This window comes from Haplochromis burtoni, unplaced genomic scaffold (assembly GCF_018398535.1).
Source record: "Haplochromis burtoni strain Fernald_Lab_line unplaced genomic scaffold, NCSU_Asbu1 Contig_69, whole genome shotgun sequence".
NCBI classification, from domain to species: Eukaryota; Metazoa; Chordata; class Actinopteri; order Cichliformes; family Cichlidae; genus Haplochromis; species Haplochromis burtoni.
The window spans coordinates 2386759-2399897 of record NW_024582430.1 but is presented as its reverse complement, the minus strand read 5'-3'; the positions used below and the strand labels follow the sequence as shown (position 1 = coordinate 2399897).

Genomic DNA, 13139 nt, shown 5'->3' with positions numbered 1-13139 from the left:
GTTTTATTGGAATTCCACGTGAAAGACCAACACAAAGTGGTGCACACGTGAGAAGTGGAACGAAAATCATACATGATTCCAAACATTTTTTACAAATAAATAACTGCAAAGTGGGGTGTGCGTAATTATTCAGCCCCCTGAGTCAATACTTTGTAGAACCACCTTTTGCTGCAGTTCAGCTGCCAGTCTTTTAGGGTCTGTCTCTACCAGCTTTGCACATCTACAGACTGAAATCTTTGCCCATTCTTCTTTGCAAAAGCTCCAGCTCAGTCAGATTAGATGCAGCGTTTGTGAACAGCAGTTTTCAGATCTTGCCACAGATTCTCGATTGGATTTAGATCTGGACTTTGACTGGGCCATTCTAACACATGGATATGTTTTGTTTTAAACCATTCCATTGTTGCCCTGGCTTTATGTTTAGGGTCGTTGTCCTGCTGGAAGGTGAACCTCCGCCCCAGTCTCAAGTCTTTTGCAGACTCCAAGAGGTTTTCTTCCAAGATTGCCCTGTATTTGGCTCCATCCATCTTCCCATCAACTCTGACCAGCTTCCCTGTCCCTGCTGAAGAGAAGCACCCCCAGAGCATGATGCTGCCACCACCATATTTGACAGTGGGGATGGTGTGTTCAGAGTGATGTGCAGTGTTAGTTTTCCGCCACACATAGCGTTTTGCATTTTCATCGACCAGAGCAGCTTCTTCCACATGTTTGCTGTGTCCCCCACATGGCTTGTGGCAAACTGCAAATGGGACTTCTTCTGGTTTCCTGCTAACAATGGCTTTCTTCTTGCCACTCTTCCATAAAAGCTACTTGAGAGTGTGGTGGAGCTCTCTCTAGGGATGGGTACTGGTATCCTGTGCCATGATGGCACCGGTTCTGACATAAACGGTAGTAACCAGACCGAAAAGCAGCGCACATTTCGTTGCTTTTTTTCCCTGAGATGTCATATACTTTGGATTCCAGCCAATCATTTTACCTTTGCAAATAGTAGGCGGGCCCAGGTACGTACGTTCTTTTAGAGCAGAGCTACAGATTAAAAATGCCCAAGCGAAGCGGTCAAAAGTCTGGCTGTACTTCACAGCAAAAGATGCAAACTCAGCAGCCTGCAACAAGTGCTTTAAGCTGATACTGTGATACTGTCAAAGGAGGTAACACCTCGAATCTGATGAAACACCTGGCGACGTAGCGTAGCGCCGTATTTGATAGCTTGCTGCGAGACCTCACACCGAGCACATCTACTGCGGGTGTGGTGCCTGTTATCGGACCCGGAGTTAGCAACATCCCCCAAAAACACGAAGAGGAGAGTCCTGGCCCCTAGCCCTGCCAGTGTAGCAGAAATGATGAGGATGATGATGCAGCAGCAGCCGTTCTTCTCTGCGTGAGTAGCTTAATGTTGTTCGTGTGTAATTTACGTTGAGTAGGCTAACCACGTTATTACATTAATGCATGTAAGGTGAACTAGCAAACACCGTCGTAGTTACATGCGGCTGTCTTCTTGTTTGATGGCAGATACTCCCTTCACCCTGGCCAAAAAGGCTAAAATGACCAAAGAAAAAGTGGAAAACAGTTTCAAAACTACCGGTTTGGTACTGGTATCGGATAAAACCTAAACGATACCCATCTCTAGCTCTCTCCGATGCTGGATCATTGCATGGCTTCATGTTAGTCTCTTGACTAGTTATCCAGTGCAGTCTGCTGCATTGTGGTGTGTCTGACTGCTGCCTCTCTGTTATTTTCCAGGAGAAGCGTGGAGACGAGAGGGCAGGCACAGGGTGCTCAGACACTGAAGTGGGGACAAAGAACACTAACACTGGGAAGAGGAGACGTCACGGGAGTCGGGAATGCACTGAGGATTTATTGTTATGTTTTTCCATTCACTGTAAATAAACGCACTGCTTATACACAGAGCTCCGCGCCTGGGTCCTCCTTCCTCACATCCCCACGGTTGACCATCGTCAACCGTAACACAAGGACTTGTGTCAGGCTTTGTTTCTCTCCTGTGTTCCACATGTCACGTCTAGTCACCCTTGTCTCTATGTTCACGCATCAGTCCTGCATTTGGGTTCACACCCATCCTGCCACAGCACTCTACATGACCATAGCTGCACTGGCCATCGGGCATACTGGGCATTTGCCCGGTGGGCCGCTGGCGATTTTTTGTTTTTATGGGCCGATGATTTTTTTTTTTTTTAGGAAGGGTATATATAATGAAAGGTGTTGGATTGGCCAATTGGTCATGATCGACTCTGGGCTGGACCAATTACAGCCGAGGAGGCCGGATGCACCCTCCCCCTTGTTTAGCAATCACGTGATTTTCGCGCATTGCATGCCGGGAACTCGTGGCAAAACAATCCAAGTACCGCATCAAATGCAAGCATTTGCAGCACCGCAAAACGTTCATTCTCCGGTTCCAATACCTTCTTGTTTTTTTGCCGCACAAAAAAGGAATGTACAAAACAAAAGGAGAACAATGCCGGTCCGTACAAAGACAGACTCGACGAAAAGACAAAGAAAAGATACGAGGAAAAAATCAAAGGAGTGAAAGGGTCAGACCACACAGAGTGGACAAAAGACGTTAGCGTGCTGCCCAACTTTCACCACGCTCATATTTATAATTATACGGTTCTTGGAGTGAGTGCATACACTCATGAAGTTTAGTAACTTCAGGTCACTGCAACAAGCCCAGGTACAGTTTACCGACGGATGGGTGCAGGACCTTGAAACGCACCGTGTAGAACGAAAGACCATCGTACGTATCATAAGTTTACCAGTCTCACAAATCGTCGTCATAAATACACATTCGTTAACCGTTTATTAATAGGACCTTTGAGCTCAACGGTAATTAATTAGTAGTGGAAATAATTTCTGGTAGCATCACAGAAATGTAGCAGTGACAATAATATTGTATGCTGTAATCGCACTGGACAATTAGTGATACAAAACAACTGTTTTATCCTGTGAATAAAAGTATATGTTTTTGTCAATGTACCATAATAACAGAAGTGAAACGCAATATTGTGTCAGGACAATTCACTATTTATGCACAATAAACAAAGGAGCATAGCGCGACAATTTCTGTTCAGCGCCAGACTTGCTTGTAACCTATATCACCAATTATGTTAAGAAAAATGACGTATTAACTACTACAAAACTCTGACCTTTGTGGGAATGCTTGGAGCAGACTAACATGTGAGCTGGAGTGTTCTGGGACGTTATATTTGGTATATCCAGACCATCCGTCGGCTCTTACTTCGGAAACATGGCTTAAAAAATTTCTCTTCAACGACGTAATCCGATAAAAAAAAAAAACGATCTCTTTACCCGTCGGCTTCCCGTGGCTGTCATGCGACCGGCTATTGCAGTTAATAATACAACAGCTTCTTGCCATTTTTTGGGTTTCTTTTTATCGCTGTGTAACTGAGTTCAATTGAAAGCCTGCGTGCGGTTTTACCCCTGAATGACGTCACATTTTCAATCTTTATCCTGGTGGGCCAGTCTCTAGTCAAAATGCCCGGGCCGATTTTTTGTCCCAGTCCAGCCTTGTACATGACACATGCATATCTCTGGTCCTGTGACACACCCACACACAGCATGCCAAGGGAAAAGGTAGGAATAAAGAAAGAACTGACAGATGACAAGGCAGGGTAAGTAGAACTGAAACTAAGCACAAGAGACAGGAAGCTACCAAAATAAAACAGTAAATAACTGTCACGGTTTGCCGGGGCAAGCCGTGTGGAGGTGGAGAAAGGACCCAAAAGGCGGCAGCTCTGGTGCAGGTGAGTGTTTATTTACAGCAGTGGGTACAAACAGCAACGGGGTGTGAACATGAAACCGAAAACCTAAACTGGGTAAACTAACAACACAAACCAGGAATGACGGTGCAGGGAGATCCGGGGAAATACACATGAAGAGACGCAGGGAGACCGAGGGGAAACAACACAGACGAACCAGCGATTACTAAGACAGAAAATACAACTTAAATACACTCAGAGAACACAGGGAGATTACACACAGGTGGGAACAGCTGGGAGTGATTAACATGCACTGAAAAAAATGCAATAGGGTGGTTGTTGAATCTGCATAGAATTACTTCATATATCCAGCATGACTAATTTAAATTTCACATCTAAACATATTTTTGTCTTTTAATTTTCACATATTCTTTAAGAATATTCATTCTTTTAGAACAAATCATGTTGAAAAGAAACAAGTTAGTCGTGTTTTATCCTCAAGCTCCGCCCCCTGGAAAGGAAAAATCGGCTGCACTGTCCGCCATTTTTGTCTCTCGCTTTGGAAAATCTACTACCATCTGGAGTTTTACACTTGAAGGTAAATAAGATTTTAAAGCTAACACACCAGTGAGAAAGAGTGTAGACCCTTTATATATGTGGACTTTTACTGGGTGTTGTTATTTTACAGGTATGTGGGCTGTTTATCGAAAACCATGAAAGGCCAATGTTAGCTAGCTCCAGTTAGCTAATGGTAACCGAAATTATGCGATAAGCAAATTAGTAATTAACATATATAATGTGAGTTAATATTGTTTGTATATTCTTTCAGTCTAAATTAACAGACTATTACAAACTTGCATCAGTGTCTGTAGTAAGTGGTGGTACCTGCAGTGTCTTAACCATTAAACAAGCTAATGTAGGGCTGGGATATGACTAGTTTGTTGAAACATGTCTGCTGCCAATGTGACTGCTCACACACGGTAACATTACCAGCACATAGCCACAGCCGCTATAAACATGCTGAAAGGTCAATCTAGCTTCTGTAGTCAGCAGCTGGAAGACTCAACACAGACCCAAGATTCAGTGTAACGGTTATCTAAATGTTGTGTGTCCTGTTTGTAAGCCCAGAAAAAGAAATTAAATAAAATGACGACCTTGAGCTTCAAGCTAATGTAAGCGTAATGCTATAGCATAAAGCGACTAATGCAATGATGAGGTTGTTAAATTAGTAAAAATACAGTAAATATATCCAACATGAATCATTTATCTTTTTGGTCTAAACATAATTAAGTCTCACGCCTTTCACTTGTTTTAGAAGGATGTTCAGTCTTTTAAAACCAGTCATATCAAAATAACAGAAAATAGTTATGTTTTCTGTTGAAACTCCACCCCCCAGGGTGTGTTCTGCGAGGGAAAATTCACTGTGGCGGTCCGCCATTTTTTGTCTTCGCTTCGTTTACATTTGGTGCTGAGCTTTACTTTGTCGAGGTAAACTGAAAACTACATGTTTGAGAGGAAATGAAGAGAACATCCATTATATGGGGAAAAAACAAGTCATTCCTTAAGTTAACTAACGATAATGCTAGCTTAAGCTGCGGGACAATATTATGTGCATTAGCTTTTTTTCAGTGTGTGCCCAGTCACATTCGCTTGTTTTTTCTCAGTGAATACAGACTAACAAACTTGTGTCCATTTAGTTAACTGGTTGTACCTACAATGTTTTAGTTAAACAGTTAAATAAGCTAGTTTGCCATGGGGTGGGCTCTGTGTGTGTGTTGGGGGGGTGAAGATTTGCATATGTTATCTCACATTCTGTAAGGTAAATTTTCTGGAAAGGTCAAATTAACTAATTTAACTAAGTATTAATGAAAGACCTTGATGTGTATATGACAATAATAGATGTAGTTTCTGGGTCATTTGGCAGAACTGCAAAATGGCCAGAAGGAGGCAACTGCTGTGGTTGCAAACAGGCTTTGGGTGGTATGGAAGTAAGGGCAACTATGGAACTGCTCAGCAACATGGGACCCATAGCTAATAAATAGTAATATGACAAAAAATAACAACTTTGTGTGGATGTAACCTTGTGAGATTTGAGATTTTGACAGCATTTTTATGTGACAACTTCTCTTTTTAGATAAATGCAGAGTTTAAGCGCATTACCACCATGCCACTGCAGTCCAGATTACTCTCGCAGATAGATGTGCTATCTGACAAACTAATAAAGGTCTTCAAAAGGCGAGGAGGACAAATAGGAAGAAGACTGCAGAACATTCTGGAGCCCACGGCCCAGGTAAGAAAAAAATTAATTTGTGTATACACTTTAGGGAAAATAATAATTTTAACAAAATGCTGCTTGTCACTCTATGCCAGGAGTATGTTGAAAATCACCTGGGATTTTCACAATTTACCATGGGTGCGTTTTTTTTTTCTTCTTTTACCTGCATTAGAACTATGTGTGGAGTTCATAGTTGAACACCTCTCTATGCTCTGACAGTATTCTGCTTCTTTGCATGGAGATTTCACTTCATGCATTACCTTTTTAAGCATTCTGAGGACTCAAATCACATGCTGTAATGAATCCATTTTTGTTCACCTAATGTGTTAATGTTAACATTTTTTGGAATAGTGACACAGATTGAAATAAGATTTGGTATAATGTTCTTTGACCAGTGTTCTGTTTAATTAAATTTTGGAATTCTGCATTTTCTAGGCCACAGATGAAGCCATTATCCAACGATCTAATAAGGAAACAACCATGGGAATTTACATCATAAAGTCAAGAGATGCCAATGGCAGCCCTGAGGACATCGGGATAGTCCTTGAAGGCCAGAGAGTCTGGCAGGATTTGGATAACTATACCCTAGCAGCTGCAATGCTGTTTGGACTAATGTACACTTTGAACCTCACCTACCCACTGGAAAAGTATACCTTCGAGGTATTATAGAAACTGGTTATGGAGCTCAAAAGGAACAGCCTTTCAAAGAAGGCCCAGGTTTTCAGGACCAGACTGTACGATTGAACAGTTTTCCAGTTATGATGTGGGAACAACATGTTTACCTCTTCGAATATGTACCATCCTTTCTTTTAAGCCAGCACTGGTAAAGTTGCAGTACATAGTGAAACTTATTTTTCTGGCACTTTTCAACTTGGGGCCTTTATTACTGCAGTTTTCACTTTTCAAGCCATGGCTCTTTTAAAAAAAAAATTCAAACTTTGAATGTCCATTTTTCTCAATGGAAATGGTGCCTTGCACCAATTTCACCAGTTTGCAATTTTTTTCCCAAGGTGCACCACTACAAACAGATTGCATCGTCTAGTATTAGTGGTTGTGATGTTTAGTGATAGAAGCAAGCCAATACTAATCAGTTTAGGTCTCTTGGTTTTGTGCCTGTGGGTTATAATGTTATTTTAAGTCTCTTCTTTGTGTCATTTTAATAATTACACCCCTGTTGCCATATTACCTTATGGCTCTTACATTTAAAAAACTATTTTTTACATAAGCGCGATGTCATAAGGCCCCACAATGTTGAATTCAGGTTACAGAAGATAACTTTGAGGAATGTTGTGGAATGTTTTTCAAGAGATGCATTGTACAAATATGACTCATGTATATTTTGGAAGCCTGAATTGAAAGTCCATTTTTACAACTGTGTAGTATTTTCAAAAATACAGGTCATTGTTCAAAAATGTTTTGCTTATTTCTTTGATTGAGAGAAAGTGTACAGTACATACAGTAAGATCAGCCTTAATTTAGTTTTATTTATTGAACACTCAATTATATATTAGATTATATATTAGAAATTTGTTATAAAATAAAATAAGCTTACCATAAAATAATCTTGTCAATATAACATATAGTAGTCCAATACAATTAACACAAAAAGTTCATGTCTGATAAACAAGTGGTTTCTATAAATATTTGACCGGAATGAAAAACATAACAACAACATAAAAAAGTCATGTTCGTGTTACCAGAAAAATGTGTGCAGGTATAACATAAAAAACTAAGGTTAACCAAACATAACTTAATTTCGTGCAACCGCTTACAATAATTTTTTTATGTTTATCCCACTGATTATTTTTTTCAGTGTACGAGACCAGGGAGGCAAACTGAAACACTCACATAAGACGCAGACCTTCACAATAAAACAGGAACACACGGGGGGGAAACAGGGTAAACACCAATTAGAGAACAGAACCAAAATCGCGAAGAGAAAACACAAAACGCTGGGTCAAAAGGACCCAGGATCATGACAATAACTAACATTGAACATATATGTACCAGAGGTGGAACACAACATTTCTATCTTACAACATCACACATCGAACGAGGGAAAGGTAAAACAGTGACAAACTGTATTTTTAGTATCGGTGCAGTATTCACTGTTCTGAATATCTAAATTAATGTTAATGGTGTAACATGTAAAAGCTTTACAAGATCACATTCAATGTTTATGTTTATGCTTTTCATGTAACATGTGGAAGAACATGGATTGTGAGTAAGGAGTCAAAATACAAAGTGCTTTATGAGTGGAAACAAAACACAAAACTATTGAGTTCTTCACAAGCAAATGGAAAAATCATGAATATGATGAAAGACACACTAATACTTACATAGCTAAAAATAAGGTCTTATATAGTCACTGAAAAAAGTGATATTGGCTCCTTTTAGATATAGCATATTTTATTTTGGTATATCTTTTTAATTCAAATGAGTAATTCCTGTCTACATATATAATTCGAGTAACTCCAGAATACATTCCCTGCGTTTTAATCCAATTAATTTTAGTTAACACATTGAACAGTCACAGCTTGCAAATAGACCAGTCAGTCATTGAAGAACTTGCATCTGCACTGTGTACATCTAATCCTGTGTATAAATCGGTAGGTAAAGGCTGTCCCCTAGCAACATCCTTTAAGCGCAAAAATTTCTACAAGGAAATTTTAAAGTTGTAGAGCCTGCAGAGTATGTGTTGGATGTTCCAGTTTTAAAGGTTTTACAGCAGCTTTTCAGTGATTGCCACGTTCTTGCTAAGGTTTTGGATGGTAGTCGCCTAACAGAACAAAGTGGGGAAGAAGTGATTTACAGGTCTTTTAGGGAGGGGTTGTTTTTCAAAGAAAACAGTTTTTTATCAGCAGGTGAATTGCGAGTTTTACTGAATTTGTATATTGACGATTTTGAGATTTGCAATCCACTTGGCACTTCCCGTAAAAAGCACAAAATCTGTGCCATATATTGGACTCTTAGCAATTTACCACCTGCTTGCCATTCATCACTGACTTCCATTTATCTGGCTTTACTCTGCAAGTCTGAAGATGTAAAGACATATGGATATGAAAAGATTCTAGAGCCCTTGTTGAGTGATCTTGTTACTTTGGAAAGTCAAGGGATTTTTATTGCACATCTTGGAGAATTTGTCAGGGGCACAATACAGTGTGTCATAGCAGATAATTTAGGAGCACACAGTATTTCTGGATTTATTGAGAGTTTTTCAGGTGAATACTTTTGCAGATTTTGTGAGGCCAAGAAACAGAGGTTAGTTCAGGTGTGTTTACTCTGAGAAGCAAAGAGACACATGAAATGCATGTAAGTTCTGCACAGAGTAATGCAAAACCATGTCACGGTGTTAAAAGACGGTGTGTTTTCTCTGCACATCTCTCCCATTTCAGTGTTTGCAGTGGATATCCTCCAGATATTGCATATGACATATTTGAGGGCATATTACCAGTTGAGTTGGCATACTGCCTAAATATCTTAATTTTGAAAAAATATTTTACACTTGACAGCCTCAATGAGTCCATTCTGACATTTCCCTACAAATGGGCAGACAAGAGTAATCGCCCTCATGCTATTCCCAGGACTTTCATGCAGAACAAAAGCATTGGAGGAAATGCTCATGAAAATTGGAGTCTCTTACGATTCCTTCCATTGTTTGTAGGACACTTGGTACCTCCAGATGAAACAGCTTGGCAGGTAATTTTGGACCTAAAGGACATTGTTGAACTAGTTGTTGCACCAGTACACACAGAACAATCAATTGCTTTCCTTGAGTCTAGAGTCTCTGACCACAGATGTAGGTTGAAAGAGCTGTTTCCAGGACTGAAGCTGTTACCAAAACATCGTTTTGTGGAGCATTATCCACAGATGATTAAATTCTTTGGGCCACTTGTTGGCATGTGGACCATGAGGTTCGAGGCAAAGCACAGTTTTTTCAAACAGGTTGTTTGTCACACACGGTGCTTTAAAAATGTGCTACTGTCACTGGCAGTGAAACATCAGTTCATGATGGCATACCACTTGGAGTCTGCCACAACGGTAACTCTCAAGCTCCCTAATACAATTATCTATCCATCCATCCTTTTCAGGGTCGCGGGGGGCACTGGAGCCTATCCCAGCTGTCATAGGGCGAGAGGCGGGGTACACCCTGGACAGGTCGCCAGTCTGTCGCAGGGCCAACACACAGGGACAGACAACTATTCACATATAGGCAAAGTATTTTCATTTTTTTTCTCCTAATATCTTTAAAAATCAGATTGAAGAATGGCAGAGCAGCTGAAGCTGAGAGTCATCGTGGCAGATGATGATTTTAGGAGACTTGACGTTCCATCTGGGATGCCAAGAACTTTGACTGATCTTCAGAGCACAATTTGCCAAGCATTTGGAATTGAAAGAGACTTTCGTATTCAATTCATGGATCCTGACTTCAATAATGAGTTTATGAACATAACATCAATGCAAGACATTCAAGACCGAAGTACAATCAAACTTGTGTACATGGCAAATCTGGATACAAGTGCATCTTTGTCAAAGCAGTATCCCACATGCAGTCTTGACTCCTCTGCAAGTCCAGAAAGTATTCAAAGAAACTCCAGTCTCTCATCGTCTTCATCCAACTCAGACAGCACCATAATTCTACCACAGTCAGACAGTGAGCTGAGATCATGTGCATGGCCTCGCGAGTTTACTATTCCTCGATTTTCATTCAATGTAGAGGTGCAACTTCAGCGTGGAAATGAGACCTTCAGAGAAACTGGAACTCGGCTCAAGATTACTCCAGGTGTTAAATCTGACATCTTAGAGACGCTAGCTGAGGCGATTTTTCAGTTTACTGCTTATCCTCAAAATTACCAAATAGATGAAGTTGCAGGGGCACTGATCAAAAAATTTCCTTGTCTGCGAGAGCCATCTACCACAGGTTACTATGGCTGGATGATTAGCCTGAAATATAAGATGGCTAATTACAGGACAAAGATGCGCAACATTGGCTGTCCTGAAGTGACTATAAATGCTTTGAAAAACAAATCCAGTGATGATTGCCTCCCAGCCAAAAATGTTAAGAAACCTAAAAAGGCTGAGGTCAATTTTTGTCCATTACACCCAGCTGGCGAAACGGATGACAGTCTAGAAAACATCAGGGTTGAGCTTTTGACCGACATCAGACGAAGAAACGGTGCCTCAGATGTAAGACAGAAGATGTCAAGAACATTTTCCTACCGTAGACAAGAGGTGGTGCAGGGAAGTCCAACTGCTGGGGAGTTTAAAGCTAGGTGGCCTGCACTTTTCCAGATTAATGAGGTAAAGGCATGCTTTTTTTTGCTGAGTGTTCTTTTCAGTAATTCCTTATGTTATACATTAATTAATCTGGGCCACTTGGATTAAGACGATCCCTAATATAGGTATAAAGAGGCTGGCATTTATAGTGATTGACCTGTGTACCGTACAGAGTATTTATTTGAGCAGCACTTAAAATACAAGTTGTGTATGAAAAACACAAGTGACTTAAAGTGTAGAAACATGAATAAAATAAATTTTTGATTTTTCTTATAATGCAAAAATCCTAAACTCGTAACTCTTTAAGACATCCAGGATAAGAGATAAAAAAAACTTGCAAAAGTGAAATGAAAAAAAGGAATTTAGTTGGTGTGAGTTAAGAGGATGCAGAGCGTAGGGTTAGATGGAGGTGGATCATTCACTGTGGTGATCCCTGAAGGAAAGAGCCAAGAGAAAGAGGATCAGAGAGCAAACAAATTGAGGTTTGTGTGCATACATGAGTCTTTACGGTACCCACAGAACCTCTGAAGTACAACCACAGATGAGCTTTAACAGCAGGTATCACACGTATTTATAGTCTATGGTCACACATGGGTAATGTTCGTTTCTCAATTCTGTTACAGCTAAATTGTTGGTGTAAATTAAAAAGGTTTCAGAAAGTAGAAAATGAGAGCCTTTCAATTGGGGTACCATATGATACACTAGATACCAGAGTAAATGTACACTGTGTGACCATCAGCAGCTTAGAGTAGTGACAGTCACAGTTTTGCAGAGCAATTTCAGAGATGTTTGGGGCTTACATGGCAAGCATGTTTTTAGTTGCACATCTAAATTTTCTCTGCTCTCTGTTGCTGACGGCAGAGTTCTGCCCCGCTGACCTCACAGGTGAGACACTCCCACCAGTGGACAAAGAGCACAGGAAAATGTGTTGCCAACCACCTGAAACAGACAAATATCTGCTTTTTAAAACCCTTTAAACCCGTTAAATGGACTGATGCCATTCATTTCTTCTTTGATTAACAGTAGTAACATCCTTCATGCACTGTATACTAACCCATATGCTAATCATGCTTTATGAAGTGATGGCAATTACATTGTAGCATTTAATGAAGAAATAACAAAATAATCATACCAATGATTAAGCACCAGTCTTCTTTTTTTCTGTGTGTGTGTGGTGTGTGTGTGATACAGGTAAATGCTGAATTCCAGTGTATTACAACACTTCAACTGGAGACGACCTTCGCGGCACAGTCAGAATGATCACTCTCTGGAGAGCTTTTTGGTCCTTCACACAGCTGTTCCCAAACCACGATGTGATGTTCTGTGTGAGGATGCTCTCTCTCTAATCTAATCTAATCTAATCTAATCTAATCTAATCTAATCTAATCTAATCTAATCTAATCTAATCTAACAACTTTAATCTCATGAAGAAATAAAACACTGAAAAAAGCCAAACTAACATTTTTAAGTTATCCAAGTGACTTATCTATCATGTTTAACCTGAGTAGCGAAAGACCGCGGTGATCTGAAAACGATGTGCCTGGAGTTTTCCGTTCTCAGCGGCTCTCAGCTAGCTATCAAGCTGATGGGTAGCAGATGTCTCCAAAACCATCGGACCACTTTTGCAAATATGCGATATCTTGATAAACCGAGCAGATAGAAGTTTCCAGCTATATTCTCGCCTGAAAATATGTTAAAAGTTTATTTTGTGACCCAGAAAGATTAATAAGAGTAATATTAAAACTTAGTAGCGGTCGCCATTGTTGAAAACTGGAATTGGCTGGGCCACGCTATGAATTCTGGGATACGGTGGGCCATGAAGGACACACCCGACCCGGGTCTGACATCATCACGTAGAA

General features: G+C 40.3%; 1 protein-coding gene and 1 long non-coding RNA gene across 3 annotated transcripts; both read left to right on the top strand.

Moving 5' to 3' along the window:
* The first annotated feature begins 4045 nt into the window (after window positions 1-4045).
* LOC121814652 lies at window positions 4046-7822 on the top strand. 2 transcript variants are annotated; one of them, XR_006054486.1, is made up of 3 exons: window positions 4046-4326; window positions 5863-6018; window positions 6439-7822. It is a non-coding gene; the product is annotated as an uncharacterized LOC121814652 (long non-coding RNA). The 2 variants fall into 2 exon arrangements; XR_006054487.1 differs by having other exon boundaries at window positions 4046-5216.
* Window positions 7823-10236: 2414 nt separating this feature from the next.
* Window positions 10237-12540, top strand: LOC121811887. The gene is made up of 2 exons (XM_042221578.1): window positions 10237-11304; window positions 12472-12540. The coding sequence occupies exons 1-2, from the start codon at window positions 10270-10272 to the stop codon at window positions 12538-12540; spliced, it is 1104 nt and encodes a 367-aa protein (XP_042077512.1). The 5' UTR covers window positions 10237-10269.
* The last annotated feature ends 599 nt before the right edge of the window (window positions 12541-13139 follow it).

Coding starts and splice junctions, on each gene's coding strand:
- LOC121811887 (XM_042221578.1), top strand. CDS start 10,270: ATGGCAGAGCAGCTGAAGCTGAGAGTCATCGTGGCAGATGATGATTTT. Junction 11,305..12,471: donor CACTTTTCCAGATTAATGAG/GTAAAGGCATGC, acceptor TGTGTGATACAG/GTAAATGCTGAATTCCAGTG.